A 25,737-nucleotide genomic window follows, 5' to 3' on the forward strand; every position below is an offset into this window, starting at 1 on the left:
AATCATTGGTGGACACAGTGTGTAGGTCCAGTGGAGAAACCTCAGCTACAGGCCTTAGATGCCATCTGATGATGCTCTTAACCCCTTAGTTGGTGAAAAACTAGAGTGTTGTCAAGTTTATTCTTTCTAAAAGTGTTTTGTTCTTTCATCTGTCAGGATGTTGGGCCAGCTTTATCTACTAGTGGCAGGATGTTAGATCTAAATGCAGAGTGGGGGTAAAGAATGGCTATTTCATAGGTGAATAATAAATGCCCCAACATGAATTGTAATTTGGCCTTGGACCTGGAACATCTTGTCCTTCCCACATCACTGAAACTCTAACTAGTCAACAGTGTTTGCAGACACAGACTTTACAAGAAGTCTCTTTCATGCTTGTATTTCCTACAATTTGGCTACGTTGGTTATAATCAAAATAAACTTAAAGACTCTCTCTTATTTTTAGTTGAGAAATATTATCCCTTCTTGAATATTCTGAACACTTAATTTGATGCAAAGGTGATGTGGAGCTGGGCCCTAGTACAGAACAGAACTGCCTTCATGTCTCATTCAGTCAGCTGCCACCAAGCCTCTGTCACATCCTCAAAGTTTCTTAGGGCTCACAGCTAGGTAGTCATGCTTCCACCAAGCAACAGTATTATATTTCTACAGACTTGGAGGAACAATTAACATATTTGGTCGGGATAAATTACATGAGGTTTAACTAAATGAGGTAAGGTTGTTTTTTTTTATTTTAAGAAACAAAATATAGATACATCAGCTAGTGATATACCAGTTATACCATTGTTTCCTTTTTGAATTTTTTAACACTAAACACTTACAAAAATAAATGTAAGTGCCATAGCCACTTACCCACAAAATCTGTGTTTGAAACAGCCACTTGTCCACAATGAGTTCTATGTTTGCACAAGAAATAGCTTCCTTGATTTCTACTGGTACCTTCAAAGAAGCAAAGCATTTTAGTAATGGTGAGAATGTCCAGGAAAAAATGTATTTTTAATATTAAGAAAGACCTTCTGTTATGAGTACATCTTTATTTTTAGTTGTCAGTCATCTCTTGGAATTAAACTATGAAACTGAGCCCACCTAATATTTTCTACTAATTTATTTTCTGTGGTGTCTATAGAACTATAGTGGGAAAAAAATCATTTCCAGTATGAATGTTCTGGGAAATGTTCACTATTTGAGATCATTCAAAGATCTTGACCATTACTTTTTACTTTCTCTCCATTTTGACCCAAAGATTAATAGAATACATGGCAATAGTCCTGGAAGGAAAACGAAATGATGTCTTTTGTCCTCTTGCTAGTAGGGTGTGAGCATGGTCAGAAGTAGGAGGAAAACAGTACAAAGTTGGGTGGGGGCTGTCTGTGTTCTGAGCCCTTCAGGGTCTCCAGAGATTGAAAGAATTATTTGCTAGAGTTTACATGGTCAATATACACACCTCAGTAGACTGTGAAACAGAAATGCTGTTCCAGAATTTTGTTTGGTTAATAATAAGTCTGTACTAACAGCAGTAGAAGCAATGTACATAATAATGAGTCATAAAATCTATAGATACATTTATTTCTATAATTTCTTTGTATCTGTCTGATTTTCTTTTGTCTATCCCACTTCTCTGTTTCAAATTTTCTTGTATCAGTCTTCTTGCCTTTTATCTACAGCCTTTGTCTATTATCCATTCCTCTTTCTAGAGCACTGTTTGGATTTTTGGACTCTTCCTCCATATAATCTGGACTAACCATGATTTCCCATGACATGTTTGACTCCCCATCTTATCTTCTAATGTCCCTTTTTAGAAATTTACATTCTTGAACCACCAGTTCCTTGATCAATCTTGGAAACATACTATCTGAGAGTTTCAGTCCCCTCTACCTCTGGAAAAAAAACAGTCTTTTAATAGTCTTCTGTTGTTTGAATTATGAAACCATATGATCAGGTATATTTTCCGTAATCCAACACAGCTTTTGCGAGACCTTATAAATATTTCACTCCCTTCAGACAAGCCTGTCTCCACTGGAATGAAATAAGGCTCATTAAGGTTTTTCCTAGTGTTCCTTCCTGATGTCACCTTCTAACCAAAGCAATTCAAGTAGCTACAGAATCAGACTCTGATCACATGTACTGATTAGTGTATGTGGCATAGATCAAGAGTCAAAACATACTTGGATTTTTCTTCTTTCTCCTCTTTTTTCTTCTCCTTTTTCTTCTTTCTCTTCCTTCTTCTTTCTCTTCCTTTCTTTCCTCCAACGTTTCTTCCTTCTTCTCTTCCTTTTCCTTAATAATTTGTGTCATAAATGACATGGTTGTACTAAACTGCCACAAAAACTAGATTTCCCATTTTATTTGTTGTTTCTTATGGTGATCTTTGTTTTATAGTCATGTTTTTTTATAACATTGCCATAGCAATGCATATGAATGTCTTGACTATCTTGTTCATAGGTGAATGTCCTATACTCCATAATTCCCAGCCAATAAGCCAGCTTCCTTCCTTGAGGCCTGAACATCATCACTACCCAACAATCGATGAGCCTCTTCCACCAAGTAAGCTTTAGTTTTCAAATCTATGGCTTAACTCTTCCCATCCAGTCTGAACAGGTCAGTGTGAATTCATATGCAAACACCCAAAATTCTTTCCAAGTTCCATAAGTTGGCAGTGTTACTAAATACCAATATATACCTACTATAAAACTTCTTTTTAAAAAACAAAAAAAGAACAATAAAAAAAACAAGCTGTTTCATTATATGGTATTGAAGTGATAATCAAATGTTAATATACCTAAGTTTCTGAGGCAGAGGCAAAAAAAATTGAAAGACCTCACTAGTCTTTGTTTGTGGCCTTTCAGTCCTAAATTTACCATTTTAAAATTTTCCGTTGGATACAGAACTCTATTTTTCTCCAGTGAATCTATTATTCACAAATGTCTCCATAGAGTAAACAACTTTAACCCATAGTGTTTTAAGAAAGTATAACTATAACTTGCATTAAAGGATTAAAAATTTCAAATGTCTGCTGTAGCTCTTTGGCATTTCCAAGAAAACTATTATTTTTAGGTTAGAATTCAGTATCACTTTACCCTAATAACTGTCCTACATAATTAAAAATTCTTTAGCCATTTGAACTTAGGAAATTCAAGAAGATCTCAGAAAATGGAAAAATCTCCCCATGCTCATGGATTGGCAGAATTAATATAGTGAAAATGGCCATCCTACCAAAGGCAATCTACAGATTCAATGCAATCCCCATCAAAATCCCAACACAATTCTTCAAAGACATGGAAAGAGCAATTCTCAAATTCATTTGGAAAGGCAAAAAACCCAGAATAGCAAAAACAATTCTTAACAATAAAAGAACAGCTATGGGAAATCACCATCCCTGACCTCAAGCTGTACTACAGAGCAATAGTGATAAAAACTGCATGGTATTGGTACAGAGACAGACACATTGATCAATGGAATAGAATTGAAGACTGAGAAATAAAACCACATACTTATGCACACTTGGTCTTTGACAAAGAAGTCAAAAATATACAGTGGAAAAAAGAAAGCATCTTCAATAAATGATGTTGGTCTAACTAGCTGTCTGTGTGTAAGACCCATATTTGTCACCTTGCACAAAGCTCAAGTCCAAGTGGATCAAAGACCTCAACATAAAACCAGATACACTGAATCTAATAGAAGAGAAAGTGGGGAAGAGCCTTGAACTCATTGGCACAGAGGAAAATGTTATTATTTCTGGGAACAAAAGCTTTAATGTCCTCTTCTGCTAAATACTAAGTTTGGACTAAGACAGTCTGCATGTGCCTTTCAGGCTTTACCTGTATCACTCTATCTAAAATATTTAGGAGAAGGAAATGAGGCTGTGAGTGTTGCAACTCATTTAATATGATGAGTACTTAGGAATGCTGGAACTTCTCTGTTGGACTTCAAGATTTTTCCACACAAAGATAATCTCTAATATTGGATAGATTATTATAATACAAATGTGTTCCCAAAATTCACACTTCTGCAAGAGTTCGCATTAGGTAGTTTTAGTTTTCAAAAGGAGAAATGCATATTTAGGAATTCATCTGTACTACTTTCTCCCTATTCAGTCATACTTTAATGGTTGTTAAAACCATTAAAGGAAGTTAATGGTTGAAAAACCTTGGTGCCTCTGTAATGCAGAAGAATCTTCCAAGGAGCCCTTTCCCACCTAACCTCCTTTCCTAGATGTCATAAAGCAATATAGCATCAAAGGAAGTCAGTAAGCAGTGTTTCTCTATGTTCTCTGATTCAAGCTCCTTCCTAAGCACCTGCCCTGGCTTCTCTAGATGAAGGACTGTAGCCCGTAATCTAAATAAACCTTCCCGTCTCAAGTTGCTTTTGGTCAGTGTATAAATGTCCTTAATATATACACTAGCTTAAAGAATCACCACATTTATTTCTCAGAGGTCAAGCCAAACATTATCTTCTTTAATTTTTGATGCTTGATTTCTTTCTTCATTTATATACTGATTTATGATATGAGTAAAAGGGAAAAGAGTAAAAACTCATCATAATTTATATATATTTTTACTTAGCATTTATTTGAAATTTATATATAAATTTATACATGTTACTTTCAAGAAGCATCCTCTTTCCTACATACACAAAAGAAATTCTATCTACACAGCATATATATATATATATATATATATATATATATATATATCTGGATTTCAATTCATATAGCATTAGGACTAGTTATAAATAGAAGCATTATAAATAATTTAATGTAAAACCACTTCAAAATAACTACCTAGCAAAACCACTCTCAACAAATAAAAAAGATTCAAAATAGATTTTAATTTTCTATCCATATAGCAAAGAAAATATTAGAAACTTGAGAATTAATTCTGACAACAGGATTTTGTTAGGAGACCTCAAATAGGACATGAGTGACTTCATTGCTAATAGTTCATCATCCATCAAGTATTTACAGAATACTCTGTACTTGGTGCTGGTGTAGCTAACCAAAATGAACAATGACTGCAGCCCTCATGAAGCATCTATATGCTAGTCTGGGAAGTGTATAATAAGCAATAAAATGGAAACTAGGAGCCTAGTGATAAATGCAATGAGAAAACAAAAGTAGATGAAGGAGACTTCTCATGTGTAGTAGACACTGGTTTGCAGTTTTAGAACTAGAAGTCTAAGCAAGCTTCCCTGAGAGGACAATAATGAATGAGACAGGGGAGTTATACATATAAATGCTGATGGAAAGCTTTACAGGCAAAGAGAGCGGCTGCCAAGCTCTAAGTGGAGACATGATGATGAGCTTGAAGAGTAAAACCAATGCATCCGAGGCAGAGAGAACATGGCTTATAATAAATATGGTCAAGGGAAACAGTACAAACCAATCAGCTGGGGCTCTACTGACTGCTGCAGTTGTTCTCAGCCATCCTAAAGCTGTGACCCTTTAAAACAGTGCCTCATATTGCGGTGCCCCTCAATCTTAAAATTATTTTTGTTGATACTTCCTATCTATTATTTTGCTACTGTTATGAATTTTAATGTAAATATTTGAGATGTAGAAGTTTGTCAAGACCCACAGGTTGAAAACTGCCAGCTAGATTTGCCTTTTATGCTGAATGAGGACACACCACAGCACTTTGAGCAGGGAAGTGGTATTTCTGACATGTATTGTGAAAGTTTTCCCCTGGTTATTGTACAGGGAATAAACTACAGAAGAAAAATAGAAGTCTATGAGATACAGCATAAGGTTCTTGCAATGGCCAAGATGAAAATCATTGGTGATTTGGACCAGGGTGGCAGCAGGGGACTTGTTAAGGAATGGTCATATCTGAACATAGGTTTTTAAGACAAGTTTGATACCATATTAAGTATGGACATGGTAGGAAAATAAGAATTAATAATGACTCAGTTTCAGATAGAAAAACCTTTTATAGAGGGGGTTTGGGTAGGAATAGCCTGAAGCTCAACCTTACCATATTATAGTAGAGATATTATCAGCTACTGATGGGATGAAGGCAATTAGATAAATGTTTGTAAAGTTCAAAAAATCCACATATAAGGTATTGCATTGATTAAAATACTTAAGGACACAATCCAACAATAAAGACAATACATGTTTCAGTTCTTGCTAAAACATAATTTGGTATTCAATAATTCATTTTATCCTAAACAGTTCAACCTGACGTCACACTGCTGTGTGCTGCCTCAGTGTAGAATAGATACTGTTTTCAGGGATCTAAGTAGACCCCTGACCTCACAGTGGTTCAGCCTTCTGACAATGCTGAGGCCTAAAGACCCATGCAGATCGTTTGTCTGTGTTTATGAGATATGCAAAATAAATTCTGTACAAAGCAACCCAGAAAATACACTCAAATTCAGCTAATTATTTAGTGAATATTTATAAGAATATAAAATTAACACTGTGGTTCAGATACTTAATGTATTAATGAAAGAGCTTAGGGTTTGGATGAACATGCTTTCCAGGAGTGATTTAGAGTTTTAAAACTTGCTAAGAATGTGTTACCAATGTTCCATTCTCCAGTGACCCCCATACCTTGGATAACTTGCAAGGCCAATGGAGAAGTCAATGGCCAAATTCTTGTTTTCCATTAGGGTCAGGATCTGTGTCCTTAGAACTTGCTGTGGCTCCTAGTTTATAGCAAGTGTAAGTGGACTCTTCTCACTTTAATTGAATAACGCAGTGTTATTTAAAAGTTAATTCTTATTCTTTGTTTGGATGATAGTTCAAGAAAAAAGTTAATAATTTATTTAATTGTTTAATAAATTAATTATTAAAAGATTAAAAATCAACAGAAATTTCAAACAGAACATGATTAACTATGATATTATGAAATTACAAGTATATGTAGTAAGGTCATCATTAAATTAGTTCTTTTACTAATAGTTGATATAATAGCCTACTTTAGGGAAATCTTTTTAGAATACACTTCTGTAATTCAACTACATTTTTCCTTCCATCTCTCATATACAATAAATTTTAGATTTTCTCATATTTGTACTTTTATTGGTCATTGACAACTCGCTAGGTTAGACATATGACATTGTGTTTTCAAACAGATATGCCATATACATACAAAACCATAAGGATGCCAAAATTATCTTCCATTTAAAACTTGAGAGTCGCTATATCATTACCTAACTCATGAGTTTTCAGGATAACATCTGAACCAGTCCCAAAACTGTCTTCTCTCACTAAAACCAAATGGTTTTCCTCCTTTTGAAAGTATGTTTAGTATATCTTAAGCATTTTCAGCACAACACCATATTGGTGTTATTTCTACCACATTTTTGTATGTGGACCAAAGAAATTTTGCTCCTTACTGTGTATCATTACTCTTATATACCTAGTTCAGATACACAAAAATCACATTTAACTCTCAGCTTCAAGGGGTTTATTCATGGATTTCAACTCACTTCAACTTACGTGTACATCCCCTAATCATCAATACCTCTGCCTTGAGTCCCTCTACTCTATGTGATGGTTACTTAGCAACAATGTTATATATCTATCATACATATATATACATACATATGCATGTATGTATGTAACAACAACTAATGATAAAAGAGGCCATAAATTTGAAAAAGACCAAGAAAAGGTATATGGGAGAGTTTAGGAGAAGAAAAGGAATGTGGGAAATATGCAATTATAATCTCAAAAATAAAAAAGATAATTTAAAAGATTTATCTTTTTATCTTTTACACATTTTGAAATATAGTTTTAATTAAAATATAATTTCATTAATCAAACTCAGGGCTGAAATCAACCAAATAGAAACAGAAAGAACAATACAAAATATCAATAAAACCAGGAGTTGGTTCTTTGAGAAAATCAACAAGATAGATAAACCCTTAGCCAGATTAACCAGAGGGCACAGAGACAGTATCCAAATTAATAAAATCAGAACTGAAAAGGGAGACATAACAACAGAAACTGAAGAAATTCAAAAAATCATCAGATCCTACTACAAAGGCCTATACTCAACAAAACTGGAAAACCTGGATGAAATGGACAAAAAAAAAAAAAATGCAACAGAATGTTTTTCACACTCCCCAACCCCCACCAAAGAAACTAAAGTCCTGGTACTCAAGACAACAGATGAAACTGAATAGATCATACAAAGTTAGAAGGGGGAAAAAGACCAGTCCAGAGGGACCCAGCACAGTCAAACTCACAGGAGAAGAAACCAGACTGTGTCATGAGGAGAAAGAGGGGACTCATGGGGACAAGTGGGGATGTGGCGGACAATGCTCATGGTTTCTCTGTTGCTGCAGAATGGTAAATACACACAAAACCACTGAGCTGCTTCCTTTGAAAATAGGAGGTTGTAGGTATTTATTGGATTTATTTGTTTTTATTTGAAAATGAAAACAGAAAGACCTCTAAATACTGGGATACAAAGACTCCTAGGTTAGACTGAAAAACAGGAAGAGTCAAAAAAATAGGGTGAAATGTGAATTTGTACTTCTAACTGCTCATATACATTAAAATTTCTAAGAAAGTACAAAAAAAATATAATTTCATTACTTCCTTCCTTCCTCTCTTCCCTCCAGCTTGATGTTTATTGTATTGTTTGATTACTCACTTTATATTTGATCACATGGACATTTTGAAACTATAGTTATCAATTCTTCCATCCACCCTCTTAAAAGGAAATGCAATTGCTTGAGCCTACTCAGTTTTGAAAGAAGCTTTTGGGGCTGGAGAGATGGTTCAGTGGGTTAAGAGCACTGTCTGCTCCTCCAAAAGACCAGAGTTCAATTCCCAGCATCCACATGGCAGCGCACAACTGTTTGCAACTCCAGTTCCAAGGGATCTGACACCCACACAACAATACACATAAAAAAATAAACAAACCATTAGAAAGAAGCTTTCCAAAGTTGCACGTACAACATTTCAGAACTAAGTTAAAAGGGGTTTAAACACAAGATCTGTGACCACCCTTAGCCACCTTCTGTTACCCTGATTCTCTGGCATCACAACATTAATGCTTACTGCATTGGGGTTTGCCCAATCAATCTTCTACACCTATTTCTTGAATAACCAGCTATATTTTTAAAGTAGTAAGCAACTTTTCTTTAGACACTAACAAGTCTAAGCATACATCTTAGATGAGGGACCACAATTATCATGGCAAAGTAGAGAGTCTGAGTACATTAGCTCCTTTCTGGAAAGCTGATTTCCACTCCTGTCCAGCAATCAGGACAAGTGCTGGAGGACAAGGGAGAGAGAGATGGGAGGGTCTTCATAATGACTGGTGAGTTCTATCTTCAGAAGACCTGGAAGTAGAATGTGTACACTTGGGTCAGTAGTCCTTTCTTGACTTTTCTTGTCCTATTATTAAATATTAGACTGGGAAGCTCGAATCGACAGCCATGGACGGGTCTTTTATGTGGACCATGTAAATCGCACAACCACCTGGCAGCGACCAACAATGGCCCCTACCCCAGATGGAATGATCAGATCCGGGTCTATCCACCAGATGGAGCAGCTTAACAGAAGGTTGGTGATTGGTTCAGTATGAGATCCTATAAGCCAGATAAGGATAGAGAGACATCCTTCTTCTGATTTCCTGCTCACTATAAGGAAACTGAATGAAATTAATTGTGTTAAGCAAGCTGTTCCCAGTATTTTGAAGGCTGGGTTTGGAAGTTAGTGACAGAAAGCACATTAAGCTTGAATGACATTTAAAGATAGTGTTCCTCTAACTGTCTTACTGGTACAAGCCAGAAATCAGAAACTCTTTAATTACGGCCCCATCTCCCATGGAATTACGGAGGATCTGAGGATCCCTACGTGAGCATATTTTGGAAGATTAGTTCATGTCCCATCATGAGATGTTTCCAAAGATACAAAACTCAAAATAGTTAACATTCCAAGGAAGTTTTCATAAGTTTTAAAGAAAACTTGCCCCATAGATTATGGTAGACTTAGTCCTTGTCTTATCTCCACTGTACACCCATCACCATGGAGCTCACCCTCCTCTCTCGGGCACTGTACACCCATCATCACTGGGCTCACTCTCCTCTCTCGGGCACTGTACATCCATCACTGTGGAGTTTTTCCTCATCTCATAGTCATTGTCCACCCATAAGCACTAATTCTTCAAAAGTCTTTATCCTTGAAAAAATAAATGCTTAAAAATATTTGTGAAATAGGCTATGCTGCCTCACTTGTGTACTTTCAGCTATTTGGGATGCTGAGGTAGGAGGATCTCAAGTTCAAGGCCAGCTTGGATAACATGTCAAGATCCTATAAGAAAGAGAAATTTTCCAGCATCATTTTGGTTAGAAACTATACCGTCACTCTCAAATATGCACAAATACAATTGGTGTCTGGGTTGCAACTGTGGTGCTGCATCACTTAGACTTCAAGACAACAACATGTCTATTTTCTCGTTCTTTAAAGACAAAGTGAACAAGGTTTAGGATACCTTTTCTTACTAGAAGTGTAGGCACTGGGTTCATTTCAGTTGACATTTTTCAAGTGCTAAGATAAAAAAAAAGGTTGAGGGGACTGAAAAGAATAAAAATCTAGGTTGAGGATATTTATTGATAGCAACACCTTCAATATTTAACTGAATCTGTCTTTTTCTGGATATTTTATTTATTTACATTTCAGATGTTATCCCTTTCCCCATTCCCCCCCTCAAGAAAACACCTACCCCATCCCCCCTCCTCTTGCTTCTATGAATGTGTGCTCCCCACCCAGCCAGCCACTCCCATCTCCCTGCCCTCAAAATTCCCCCACACTAGGGCATCCAGCCTTCCTGGGACACTCCACTGTAGCAATAATTTAATACACTTAACGTCTTATGTTATTAAAAGTTCTGTTTATTGTTTTGTGGTTTTTTTCATTTGAAGATCAGGGCCATTTTAAATATTAAAAATGTCTTATATTAGAGCATTCCTTTGTGGTCCTGTTCCAAAAATAGCACCAGGGAAAGAAATAGAGTTAGGATATTTGTTATCAATGTCTAATTTTTTTTTTAAGAATGTGGCTTTATAGATTTCACTAGGCCAAAAATCGCTTTACTTCCATTTTGTCTTCTGGTCTATGTTTGGTGATTAGGAGATATTTCTGTATTTCTGACACTTGGTATGGCTTATATTTTATTTCTTAGAGAATCAACTTTTTGCCATAATCTTTTCTTTAATAATTATAATTAATTCTTATTGTAATTAATGTATAGAATTTTCTGTCCTGCAGCTTGTTTGGTTGGGTTGGAGTGGTTTGGGAAGGCTTTTTTTCTAGTTTGTATGATTATTTACATGCAAGCATGGGTGATTAAAATTGTATTATTTCAACTAACTTTATTACCAAGTTCCATGAGTCTTTTGTATATTTTTAGCTCCAAACATAACAAGTACAGGAGGATATTAACAGGAAATTCCTGATGAAATGAAAAAGGGAAGGCTTTTAGAGACTTTCTGAGTCTGTGACATCTGTGATCTGGGTTTCCTCAGGCCTTCTGAGTTCCATCACAAAACTGTCACAGTGCTACTGTCCTATTAGGGGAGAGGACTTTGATTCAACATCATAAGAGGAGAGGTGGAGAGCATGTGGCTCTAAAAAGATTGTTTAGCCATCTGGGAAAATCATGATCTCCAATATATTAGGCAATTGTCCAATAGCAGCGTCTGCAGTCTTTAACAACGCTCTGCCCCCATTAAAGTCAGAGATCCAAGCAGCTTCTCATTGGTGGTTGTAGTCGCCTGCCCTGGCTGCATTCCTTGTGTTCCAGCAAGAGCACAATGGGCCATCTTTCACTTTCCCATAACCTCCACATAAGCATGTAATGCTACAGTCACTGAGTGGATTCCACACTTTGCTATAAACGGCCCTCTGACAATGTCCTCCAGCAACTGCTGCTGGCAAAAGTGTCTTCTGACAGGTACGCAGAAGTGAATGATGGATAACAAAATAAACATAGAGCCTTTAGACCATTGAATCTCAAACCCTGATATACCGAACTGTAGCTAGACAGCTGCTTAGAAACACAGGTTTCAATTTGCTTCAGTTGATGTAATTTAAGAGGTTCTCTTAAGGGGAGTTGGAGACCATAGTGGGAAAACTTTGCTCCTTAAGGTCAGGGGAAAAATTAGGGCCCTGATTCCTTCAGTCTGCTGCAGAAGAATGAACCTGAACAAGACTAAGTGCACTCCCCGCCTGATTTTGAGTTAAGATTTGGAGACTTGATTGTTTGAGCTCCTTCCTCCATCCTCTACCTCTTCTGCAATACCCCTCCCCATCTGCTTCCTGAACATAAAGCTCATACAAGCCATACTTTGCCATAACCGGCAGGGGCTTATGGGATTTCAAAACTTCATTTCCAGATCTAACCAACATCTCCCCTCCTCTACCCACCACCCTCTAGGATACAGTCTGCAAGTCCTAAGAAATAGATTTGTCTAGCTACCTAGTCAAACACTGTGGAGATAGGTGTCTCATAGTTGTCTGGTTAATTGTACTGCCAGTCTTACTGGAATTGTAGACACTTCTGATTCCAAGACATTTTTTTACAATTTTTTCCAACTGCCTTATTCAAAGCATTACCAAACATAAATTGGTTATGGTCTTTCCATTTTCTGATGCACAGGTATCAAAACATCCAGAGAACTATTGCAACAGAGAGACCTGAAGAAGATTCTGGCAACCAAAGCTGTGAGCAAATACCAGATGGAGGAGGAGGAGGTGGAGGGAGTGACTCAGAAGCAGAATCTTCCCAATCAAGCTTAGGTATTGGAGCAGGGGACCCAGAGCACTAGAGATGGCATGTAATAATGGCTGTGACAGAGTGTGCAAGTCCTTACCCTGCCTCATGAGATAGCCACATGACCCACAGATAAGAGAGCAGCATAATATGGGAGAACAAGATGGAGGGATTAGAGGCCTGAATAAAGGAAATGACAAAATTTCCCATCAGGAATCTTAGAAGACATAAACTCCTGTGTGGTTAAGTAATGTTTATCTGTTGGTGTCCTAAGGATTTGTCACTTATAGATAAACCATGACAAATGTTCACAATCTATTTCAAGTGACTCTTGGGCATCTCAGATAAAATTCAGCTTAACCAAAGAGGAACCCGGACACAAAGAGGTTTCTAGTAAGTTTCTTGTTCACAAAGCCCAAGAGCATATTATTTTTGCCATGCGTCAAGCCTTATTTTCCTGAGATTTTAATTCTTGAAATCTAACCAAATTGAGATGCCAATAATGATATTTAAAAAGCATGAGATTGGCTTCTACTTTCTGTATCTGTAGCAACATATTCAAGTACCACAGTGAAATCCCAGTAACCCATTTCCATTTGAATTGCGTTGGTGCTATATTTGCTCCCCCCAAAAAAGGCCCAGATTCAGTCTAGGCAAGCAGATATTGTAATTCTTATTCTATCAGATCTCAACAATTTGTGGCAACATAGATATCAGACATACTTATTTGATTTCTTTTACACATTTACACAATGAATTTTAGTCATTTTAACTTAAATCTCCTGCCCAACTCTCTTTCTCTTCCCACCCCCTCTCTCTTTCTCTCTCTCCCTCTCTCAATAGATAGATAGATAGATAGATAGATAGATAGATAGATAGATAGATAGATAGATAATTTCTCTCTCACCAGAAAGAACTCTTTATAGTAGGTCCCCATCCTATTTTCATATAATATATGTGTGTGTGGTCCACTGAGTTTCTTGTCTAATGGTAGGTGGGAGAATGTTTCCTAGAGCAGGAATAAGTTATCAGTGGATACATAAGTAAAGAAAATGACATAAAACCCACTTCCCCAGTGGGATCCTCCCTCACCCATGATGACCTGTGGATGGACCCAATCTTTAGTAAGTCTTGTGTAGACAACCACAGCTGCAATAAACTTAAATATATAATGGCCATGCCATAACTTGAAGATGTCTTTCAGTTGGCCATCCCCCTACCTACTGGCTTCTTCTTAAATGCACACACACATTTCAATCAATAATTTTAACTGTGTCCATGCTGCTTTTTCTATCAGATGTACTAATAACCCTGGTTAGGTTTTTTTTGTTACTATTTCTTTGTTCAGTCTTCTAAAAGACACGTAGTACAACAATCAAGTAATTGGAAAGAGGATAAGAAAATTTGCATAGGATTATTTCTGGATTTAGTGTTGGATCACTTGTAATTTATTACATAATAAAAGCCTTGGTTTTAGTAGATAAAGCTCACAACTGCATTTGCCCTTCAGATCTGCAGGTGAGTAATGTAAGCTGACTAAAGCACGTTGCTTAGGATGCTGCTGAACTCCTAGTCATATTTAGTCACCTGTGTCACCTTTAGTCACCTATGTATAGCTGTGTGGTGGTTGGTCTGAGATGGCCTCAGTTTGGAAGCTTTTCCTTCTGGCTTTTTCCCTTAGTGGACCTGGGGACAGAAAAGAGACAGAGACACAAGTGCTAGGGACCCCGTCTCAGAATTCACATGTTGCTTCTACCTTATGGTACCAGATGAAACAAAGTACAAGGCAAGTCCAATTCAACCAGAGAGGAGCTTGAAAGTCCACAAGCAGAGACATGTTTATAGGAGGGGGAAAGCTTCTGTAAACTGTCTTAATTACAGGTAACATTTGTAATAAAACAAGAAAGACAAAGGGAAGAGACTTGAGGGGACTTGAACATAGTTGAAATTATACAAGAACATTATTAAGAAATAATGATTCCTAACTTTTAAAAACGAGAGAGAGAGAGAGAGAGAGAGGGAGAGAGAGAGAGAGAGAGAGAGAATCTGCAGTGGAGGTGAAGAGTTGGCAAAGAGCAAAGAGAAAGAGCCCCATGAGGCAGAAGTCGGGGGCCCCCCCCGGGGGGGGGGGGTCTATTTCTCTACGGCCCTCTCTGGGCGCATCATGGTTTGTCTATTTTTATTTTCAACTTTGACATTAAAAATAGGTGATTTTTTAAAATATATATATATATAAATCAAATTAAATCATGTTTATGTGCCCTGGTTAAAAAAAAATTCAGAATATTTAGTATGCCAACATGATGCCACAAAAGGAAAATTCTCAAGTTCATGCATAAAATTATTTAAAATATTTAAATAAAAATTTTTAAATCAGGTATGATACCACATGATTTTACTTCCAACACTTAGGGAACAGAGACTAGAAGATCATGAGTTTAAACTTAGGTTACACTATATTGTGAAACTGCTTTTAAAAAAAAACAAATGTCATTACCTCTAGGCTATAAGATGTAAATGGAAGGTGCACACATTTTATGTTCAGGCTTGTGTCTCATCTATAAAATACCTCATTCTGTACATGCATATGTTCTAGAATTAGGAAAAAATCTGAAGCTCTTTTGGTATCAAGCATTTTAGACAAGAAACACTTGACATTCTTTACATGGTCACGTGACTATGGAAAGGCAAGTGTCTGCCGTGTGAGCGGGAGTCTGCTCTGCTGTGGGAAGAGATGTGCTCCATGTGGAAGGACTTTTCTCACAGCATATTCCATTACTTTGCTTCACGTTTCTAGATCTGAGGAGAGAAGGGTCACTTTCTCCTGTCAACTCACAGAAGGTCACTTTGCTGCTGCAGTCTCCAGCGGTCAAGTTCATCACCAACCCTGAGTTCTTCACTGTGCTGCATGCCAATTATGTGAGTGCTCCCAAAACAGGCAGGATGGGCTGGCTCCCTGGAAACCCAAGAAGAGCTTTAGTAGTCATTTCATAAGATCAAGTGGTTACAATCTGACTCAGTGAGCTAGGGGAAAGAAGGAATTCTTTATTTATTTTATCTTTTGAGATTATAATTACATCATTTCCTCTTCCCCTTTCTCTTTCTTTCTTCCAAATTTTCTCATATGCCCTTCCATTTACTTTTTCAAATGTATGACCCATTTTTTTCATTAATGGTTTTGTGAGTGTCTGTGTGTGTGTGTGTGTGTGTGTGTGTGTCTGTGTGTGTGTCTGTGTGTGTGTGTGTGTGTGCAACTCAGATCATACTTTTCCATGTGAATCTCCCAATAAAGAAGAAAGGATTAAGAACCTCTATTGCCTTCTGTTGTAGAAATTACTTAATCCTGGCCTGGGGTTTCTACCTGGCCTTGATCATTCAGTTCCCAGATAAAAGACACACGTAACCTTTATATTTACAATAATCCTAAGTGTCAGCAGATGTCTGTTTTGTGGAGACACATGTGTAAGACTGTCAATCTAATGTGACAGGACAGAGTTCAAATTGAGATAGAGCAGAGTGCCTGGGCGACATGATACATGAGGCAAAGGCTGAATTGAGTCTTGGAGGTTTAAAGAGAATGGAAAGAAGCCCAAGCAAATGGAGCAGTGTATTAAGAAGGATGCAGCAGCCAGGACTACAAAGGGGCTTCACTGTGGATGGCAGACATGGAAGAAATGATGAAGCCTCAGCACCCTGGCAAACAGCTCTACTCTATTCAGTTGGCAACAGAAGCCCATGGTGCTCTGGGAGACCAGCTTTGATGACTAGGTAGTCTGATGAAGCATTTCTCTGGCAGAGTCTCAGAGAAGTACTGAGAGTCCAAGACAAAAGGCTAAATCAACCAATCAAGCAAAAAATGACTAAATCCCCAAGCTCAATGAGGTGAAGAAAGAGTAGGGAGAAATGGCTTAGTTCTGGGAGAATGCTGAGAAAACAGCTAATGCTGTTGAATCTCCTATGGCCGACTGATGAATAACAGATGAAGACTCAAGAAATACTGGGTGGTTCTATTTGGGTACCAGTGTTAGTGGTGACTGTGAGGTAGGTGCAGTGATTGGATGCAAGGACAGAGGCTGTGGCTAGGAGAGAAGGAAATGAGGGTTTAGGCAGAGCAAATCCCCAATGAGGTAGTGGGGAATCGTAAAGGATAACAAGTATGCAAGTATGCATATATACTCTGCTCTATTTACTGGGCTCCGTGTGGGCCTTGAGAATGTGGGGAACACTAGACTGACCTTCTTTAGCCTCCTACAGTGTTGTTTCATCACTTATGGGTGCATGTGAGTGCTCACCCTACACCAACCAGGTAGCTTCTTCAAGCACTTTGGTGCCTATGTAACATAAAATTATAATTTGACTAACTTAACAAGTCTTAAAACAGCCTTTTTTTTCTCACCCCCTCACCCAAAGATGTCATATCAATTCACTAGAATGATAGGATTCTGAAGTCCAACTTTAACTACAACTACTATCATGGGTTAGATAGATTTGAAAAAAAATCAAAAGCGTAGTCCTACAGTCAGAGGAAATGGGAAGGAGAAGAGCTATGTTCAGAGACACGCAGTGAGGTCTAAGAGAGCCCAAGTGTAACTAACACTAGGAAGAAGACCCTGAAGGTCAAGTAGAATCAGCCAGGCAGATAGGCCTAGAGGAATTGAGTGCAACTTTCCTTGTTGAGCATTGCTTCTAAAGCCTGCCTTTGGACTCATACCATGTTAAAGTCTTAAATGTGTTTACTCTTGTCTTTTCTAATGTCACATCCTCTTCCTTCATTTCCCCCAAACCATCTCAGAGTGCCTACAGGGTTTTTACAAGTAGCACTTGCCTGAAGCATATGATTTTGAAAGTCCGACGAGATGCTCGCAATTTTGAGCGCTACCAGCACAACCGGGACCTGGTGAACTTCATCAACATGTTTGCAGATACTCGGCTGGAACTGCCCCGGGGTTGGGAGATCAAAACTGATCATCAGGGAAAGGTGAGAACAATCAATATGCGGGGCTTTCAACAAACACCAAGGTTCCCCAATGCAGAAGATAAGGAAGAGAGTGAGGGGAAGACTGTGGGGAAGGGTAAGATTGGCCCCTTGGGAAGAAGGGAGGCAGTGATTTCCACAACAGGTTTCTTACTTATTCCACAAGGCATATACAATGCCTTATGAGATATTTAGCAGTCTTAGCTTCTTCATCCTAGAAGCCGAATTGTGCCACTGCTGTCTGAGGAACAAAATACTGCTTGGTCCAGGGCTACCATCCAACTTTACACCTTTATAATGTCCTTTGAGTGATTTTGTTCAATGGCCTGTGTCTTAGTTACTTTACTACGACAAAGTCAACTGTCCAAAAGAAAGTATTTAATTTGAGACTTATGGTTTCATGGTGTTAGAACCCATGATTATCCTGGCAGCAAACATGGCAGCAAGCATGGTGCTGGAGCAGTAGCTGAGAGTTCACATCCTGAGCAAGGCTAGTTACTGGGAATGACACAAGTCTTTTGCAACCTTTGGTCCTGCCTCCAGTAACACACCTCTTTCAAAAAGACCACACACCTCCTAATACTTCTGTATTTGTCACTATTCCGTTGCTGTGAAGAGACACCACGATGAAGGTAACTCTTATAAAGGAGAGCATTTAGTTGGGGGCTTGCTTTTCAGGGACTTAGTCCATGATCATCATGGCAGCAACAGGCATGAAGGTAGGTAGGCATGGTGCTGGGGAAGTAGCTGAGAGGTGGGGGGCCGGGGGTGGGTGCTGGTGTGAACTTTGAAACCTTAAAGCCTACCTCCAGTGACACACTTTCTCCAACAAGACCATAACAACTCCAACTAGGCCATACCTCCTAGTCCTCCTAGTCCTTCCTGTGGTGGTTTCAGTAAGAATGGCTCCCATAGGCTCATATCTGAATGCTTAGGAAGTGACATTAAGAAGTATGGAGTCTTGCTGGAGTAAATGGGGCCTTGTTGGGACAAGCTGAGCAATAAAAAAGCACAAAATGTACAGTTGGAGGAGAAAGGAGATGTCAGGAAGTGAAAACAGACTAAAGAAAAGCCTGATGCTAAGTGGAATGAAGGTAGTGGTGAGCTAAAAGCAAGACCCCACCCAGCTAAGCTTCCAACTTATAAAAAGGAATTAAAGAAAAGCTTATGGCCTAGCATGATGGTATACACCTTTACTTCCAGCACTCAGAAAGCAGGGACAGGCAGATCTCTGTTTTTGATGCCAGCATGATCTACAGAGCAAGTTCCAGACCAGCCAAACTTAGGAAGTGAAGGAAACCATCAAAAACAGAAAGCAGGTAAAAATGTATTTGATTAAGAGGCCCAGCTCAAGCAAGTCACAGAATGAGGCAGCATCAGCCATGTGGTTCTGGTTTTAAAGTCAAGGATATATAAAAGGGGTTATGGAATCTCCCTCTGCAACTTAGGAAAGCCATGGAGGCCAGACATGTGTCGAGGGTATCCTTGCATGGAGCCCCAGAGATGCCCTTGAGTGAAACTATGAAAGTAAAGCCTAAATTGTCTGGGATACCGAAATGCCAGAGTCATGGGATGCCTATCTAGGAAAGCTACGGACCAAGTTTTGAACCAGCCCAAAAGAGAGAAGTATGTGGCAGTCAGCAAAGCTGAGAGGAATTCGACATCAGACATGGAAATGCACAGCTTGCCCAACTGTTTCTTTGTTCTGTTTTGTTTGCCTTATTTCAGTCCAGTATTTCCTCACTATGCTCCCTTTTATAACAGTGGTATATATCCTGTGCTTTATATGTTGGAAGTATGTAATCTGTTTTTCAGTTTGATTTTATACGAAATTATAGTTTAGAGATTACTATGAGTCTCAGAAGAGACTTCGGACTCTGGACTTTTAAATAGATTTGAGACTGATAGACTATTTGACTTTTGAAGTTAGACTGAATGCATTTTGTACTCATATGCTACAAGCCTATGGGGGCCAGGGAGTGGAATGTGGTGGTTTTAATGAAAACAGCCCCACAGGCTCATAGGGAGTTGCATAATTTAAAGGGATTAGGACATGTGGCCTTGTTGAAGTGTATCACTGGAGGTGGGCTTTGAGGTTTCAGAAGCACAAGCCATACCCAGTAGCTCACTCTTTCTCCCTTATCCCTACCGATCCAGATGTAAAGCTCTTAGCCCTTCTAAAGCACCATGTTTGCCTGTGTGCTGCCATGCTTCCCTCTGTGATGATAATGAACTAATAAATCTCTGAACATGTAATTAAGCCATAATTAAATGTTTTCCTTTACAAGAGTTCCTATGGTCTTGGTGTCTCTTCACACCCATAAGGCATTGACTAAGACAGTTCTCAAATAGCACCTTAAATAAGGGATTCTTGTCTTCCAAACCATTCTATCAACTGAGACCAAGTATTCATACATATGAGTCTATGATAGTCATTCTCATAATTAGGTATTATGTTATGACCAATCAGCCCTTTCCACACATACCCCTAAGAGCCTTTATGTACCCTACCCCGGAACAATAAAGTAGAGCTGCCTCACTGAAGCAGTCTCCGGAAGTCCTTCTGTCATGCTCACGACCATCCAAACCCTGCTCACTGCTTCTGCTCACTCTACCTTCATGGGCCAGATGCCAATGACCCCCGCCCCAGGGAGAAGGGAGACCCACAATCTGTGTGTATATAGATAAATATTTAGAATGTAGTTAGGGATTATGATGCATTAGTAAAGTAGTAGTTGTAGCTTCTCCTCCTAAATATATGACTTTACTAGCCCTAGGTAGTTGGCTAAGTTTCCAACTCCATGCATGGTTTCTTTCTTGTTCAGTGTTAACATCTAACCAGGGAGCTATTGGTTACCTCCAAGGACACATGCCACTATTATGCGATGGCATTCTGGTCTTTCTGATTTATAAACATAACTAGGTAAGAAAATTGGTTGCTTCTTTCCTTTGGAAGCTTGCAAGACATCTTCTGATACCATGGAAAGTTAGTCCTCAGGGAGGAATCTTTCAGGTCAGTTCCAATTCAGAGCCCTCTAGGCCTTGTTTTTGAAGTGTATGGTATCTTCAACTATAGTGATTTACTTCGCCCCTCTTGCAAGGATGGGGTGAGAATAACCATGGGTAGTGGCAATCACCTGTCATGTTTTGGAAGTCTCTTGGAATACTCTGAGCAGCAACACTAAAGGGAGCATCTCATGTTTAGTGTTGGGGTTTTCATTAGATGGCATTTGGCTCTTGGAGGTGTTGTCATTCCAGATGTAAAATTTCTATTTAAACTACATATGTATATTTATTAACCTGCTTATGTATAGGGGAGGGTAAGTACTTTAGACGGTTAATAGTATGATTGATTATGACTTTTTCAACATCTTAGCTGTTGGTTTAGCGTTCTCCTTCCTTCTTCCTTATTTATCACCTTCCCTTTCACTCATAAGAGCCCACTTATTTTTTTAAATGCCCTCCATCAGATCATGTATACATTGCTATACTCCTTTCTATTGTTCCACCACTGCCCACCCTGGTGATGCTCCTTTTTTCTCTTTCTTTACCTTCTTCATTTCTGCAGTTACTTCAGGATATGTATCCACATCTAAAGATTTGGAGATAGGGGTCTCCAATGAGACAGAATGTGCACTGTTTATCTTTCTGGATCTGTGTTACCACATTTTCATCCTTTCTCTATAAGGCCCACCCCATAACTAATTAAGTAATGTAGTTTTCCCTTCATCTTTAACACATGCACTAAAATAATTATCCTTTTTCAATACAATATTGTGCTCCTAGAATGTAAGAATCTTTAATTCTTTGTGAAACCTGAAGGCCAAGAATAATGCCTAGCATTTAGCTAGCCCCCAATAAATCTATATAGGGATGAAAGACTTACATACAGAAGTTCCTGAAGTAGAAACAAGAATAAAAAGAACAGAGGAAATAATTGAATTTTAGATATTAACATCAATTAAAGAAGCAAATATCAAATATTAAAATTGAAACTCTGCTAATCTAAAATAAATGATTTATGTCTAGCATGATGGTGTGTCCCTATGATCTAATCAGTTAGATCATTAGTTAGAGAGAGTCTATGTAGTACATCCTGTCTAATAATAAATTGTCCAGGGTAGCAGACTCACTGAGCATTATTCTTGGTCTTTGAGGAGGTAAAAAACAAATTTAATTAAAATAAATTTTAAAATAAACATTATAAAATTATCTGTGATGTGATGATAAATCTGCACAAGATTTATTAAGGTAGATTGGTATAGATCAATAATCTTCAATATTTTTCTTTCATCTCAGTAGTCAACTCAACTTATAGGAATTTTTACTAAAAATGCAACATGCACAAATATAAAAAACATTTAATTTATGAACTTCTAAACATGTATTTGAATAATAAAATTTACTTTCAACATTTTTTGATTTAGCTGATACTTGTTTGCTTAAATTTTTGTATAAGCATTTCATAAATTTAATTTTTATCTACTCATGTTTCAGTCAAACTCAGATTATTATATTTTATAACACTCACATCATTTTTGAATCCTCACATTACTGATATTACTTAATTGGCTGCTTTATAAGATACTCCAGATGTGCTAATCTTTAACATACCATTTGATGAACCAAGGCATGTTTTGTATAGTATCTTATTTAAAACCTATTTTTCATTATTCTGGAAGCAGCATTGTATATCCATGCAAGGTACCTCCATTTCAAGGCTTTTTATTTATATCTTTAGTTAAATTGAAGACTAGTGGCTCTCTATAAGGCCACTTTCATACATTTGTACTTTTGATTAACCGACCCCATCTTCTATCCACATTAATCCCCAACTCTGCGCTTTCTAAAACCCTTAACCTCTAGTGTTCTCTAATTTCTTTCATATTACATATGCTCTGCCACCCCTTAATATGTCTCTTTTACTGGATTTCAGGACTGTTGATTTACATATGGATTTGTCAGATGTTCTTCATTTTTCTTAACACTTCCCCCATCTCTTCATTTCCCCATCCCTTATTTCCTCTCTGCTTAAATCTTTCTGTGAGTATTCACCTTCTCTACTGTTATCTTATTTATATTTTTCTCTCCCTCCTCCCTCAATGTATCTACTCCAATGGCCCCTTTCTTGTCTCCTGACATTCTCATCTATTCCAAAACAAATGACTCAAACTAGGTTCTGCATATGAGATAATTCATGTGGCATTATTATTTCATAGCACAGCTTATCCCAGTATAATTTTTCAATTTCCTCTATTAAACTACAAATTTCATGACTTCATTTTTCTTTATAGCTGAATGCAATCTCATTGTGTTTTGTTTGGCTGGTCTTTTTAACACTCTAGATGATTTCCAGAGTGACTACATGGATTGACACATGGACAAACAGAGCAAGAATTTGTTTTTTAACACCTCGATGTTAGCATTTGTTATCATTGTATTTCTTATAATAGCCATTTTGACTGGAGTGAAATAGAATATTAATCATTTTAATCTTCATCAACCTGGTAGTTGAGGATGCTGAGCGCTTTTTTAATGTGTTTACCAGACACTTGTATTTTTTTCTTTTGAAATCTTTCTGTTCAGTTCTATAGTGATTTTTAAATTAAATTAGTTTTTTCTTAGTATTTACTTCTTTGATTTCTTCATATATTCTAAAATCAGACCAGTTTCTCTCCTGCCCCATTATTTTTTAATTATCACACACACACACACACACACACACACACACACACACAGAGAGAGAGAGAGAGAGAGAGAGAGAGAGAGAGAGAGAGAGAGAGAGAGCGCTTGCTAGCTTCTGCTGCTTGTGCATTTAGGGATAATTGCTTGGGATTGGATAGCATATCAGTGAGCTCATTTCTGGAAAATATTGAGTTTCTCTCTCCAAGTAGCTATTAATTTCCTTGCTCTTCATCTAGAGGCAGGGCCATGTAAGATTTTCCCCATCTATGCTGGGATGTCAGGTAGTGTTGTTAATGTGAAGGTCTTCTTTAGACAGCCATATTTTTATATTTCATCGCTTCAGATATCCTGTCATATAGAGAACACACTATCTCACAGCAGGCATCAAGATCTGACTTTTACAAGCTTTCTTCTCCATCTTCCATGAAGTTCCCTGAACCTTAGGTATAGGGATTGTGCTGTAGAGATATCATTAAGGGTTCATATCCCAAGTCAGTTCTCTCTATATTTTAAGTAGTTGTGGCTTTCTGTAATTGTGTCCGTTTGCTGCAAAAGATGTTTCTTTGATGAAAGGTGAGGGATACACATATCTATGATATAAGAATAAGTACTTAGACCACAAGTAGAAAATTAGAAGTAGTATTTCTGTTCTAGGGTCCATGACCTCACCGACTATGGGTATTTGGCTAAGTTTTCAGTACCAGGCATGAATTCTCTCTCCTTGAGGGGGCCTGAAGTCCAATTAAATGGCTGTTGGCAACTCCCAAGGTTTAAATGCTTCTATTGTTGTCTTGGGATCATCTTGCTATTCTGGAGGCTCACAGTCATCCATAACTCCAGTTCTAAGGGATCCAACAGCTTTTTTTAACTCTATAGGCACCTGGCACACACACACACACACACACATATATGTGTGTGTGTGTGTGTGTGTGTGTATGTGTGTGTGTGTGTTTATGTATATATATGTAAAACATGTACACAAATGAAATAAAAATAAGTATTAAAAACCAAAATAATCAAAGAATAAGGGGTCATGAATTTAAGAGGGAGTGGGGAAACATGAAAAGAGTTGGAGAGGCAATGGGAGGGGTGGAAATTATGTAAATACAGTAATTATGTATAAATCTTCAAAAATAAAATGTTTAAATCCCCATTTATTCAATAACAATGATACATTTAGATGAAAAAAGTTTCTCATTGTTTCAAATTCTGTCACACTACTCTTTGAGATTCAGGCACAATAAGTCAGTGTTCCTAGGGATTCTCAGAAATCTCAAAATTAAACATACTTCTAACAATCTTTATACTCTGTAATTTGTATAATTAAAAGCCATGATTAATGAATAAAATTATTAATGTAGCACACTACATTTGTAGTACTTACAAGAAATTTTCTTTATTCAATGTCTTAAAGTTTTTATTGTAGAGATCTTTTGTTTGTTTTATTAGGTTTATTCTCAAGTATTTGTATTTGTCATAGTGAGTGCAGTGTGTATTATGAATGGTATTGTTTATCTGATTTATTTTTCAGTATAATTGTTATTGGCATATAAGAAAGCTATTATTTGGAAATTACTTTTGTTCCCATCATTTTGCTGAATGCATTTATCAGCTGTAAGAAGTTTTGGGTGAGTCGTTAGCATTGCTCATGTGTACAATCATATCTATGAATAGGAATACTTTGACTTATTTTCCTTTTTGTAACCCTTTCATTTTCTTCTTATGCATTATTTAGTTAATTTTCTAATGCTATATTGAAAAGGAGCAGAGAATCTGGCAACAAAGGGTACTGGATTATTATAAACCATCCAATTTAATTACCTGTTCATTAAATTTTTGTTAGAAGATTTTTTAATGACTTGGAGAAATGACCAGAAATTTTGAAATTTTCTTATAACAAAAGTATATCGTTTTATGTGTAGAGAACCCATAGATATTTTTATATGGCCATGAGAAAAAGAAAAGATTAGGGGAAAACTCAAAAACTATTTTTGTAGTTGTCTCTCTGCGCTATGATTTTGGGGAAACTTGGTTATTCTCTTCATTCAAGTACTGTTGAATGCCCATGTGTTTTTCCTCATCTATTAGATGAGTGTCAGGTAGGTTTAAAATTATATGGAAAATAAGGGGTCAAAATAAGTATGATGCCTATGATGGCCAGTGTTAATTGTCATCTTGACAGAAACTAGAAGCATCTAAGAGATGGTCTTTGAACACGTGCAGGACTTTCTCAATTACATTAATTGAGGTGGGAAGAGCCATACCCTGGTATGACCCTATTCTCTGGCCAGGATCCTGGGCTATATGGATGGAGAAGGGGAACTGAGGAGCAGCATGCATCCATTTGCT

At 37.5% G+C, this 25,737-nt stretch overlaps 1 protein-coding gene across 1 annotated transcript in view; it reads left to right on the forward strand.

Moving 5' to 3' along the window:
• The window catches only part of Hecw1 (HECT, C2 and WW domain containing E3 ubiquitin protein ligase 1), a 145,055-nt gene that overhangs the window by 57,758 nt on the left and 61,560 nt on the right, over positions 1-25,737 (forward strand). The window contains exons 7-11 of the mRNA XM_028769853.1: positions 2,440-2,541; positions 9,367-9,517; positions 12,615-12,754; positions 15,526-15,647; positions 17,521-17,706. Of these exons, the coding sequence (XP_028625686.1) occupies positions 2,440-2,541; positions 9,367-9,517; positions 12,615-12,754; positions 15,526-15,647; positions 17,521-17,706 (701 nt within the window). The remainder of the gene's footprint in view (positions 1-2,439; positions 2,542-9,366; positions 9,518-12,614; positions 12,755-15,525; positions 15,648-17,520; positions 17,707-25,737) is intronic.

Source organism: Grammomys surdaster, unplaced genomic scaffold, assembly GCF_004785775.1.
Source record: "Grammomys surdaster isolate TR1022 unplaced genomic scaffold, NIH_TR_1.0 194, whole genome shotgun sequence".
Lineage (NCBI taxonomy): Eukaryota > Metazoa > Chordata > Mammalia > Rodentia > Muridae > Grammomys > Grammomys surdaster.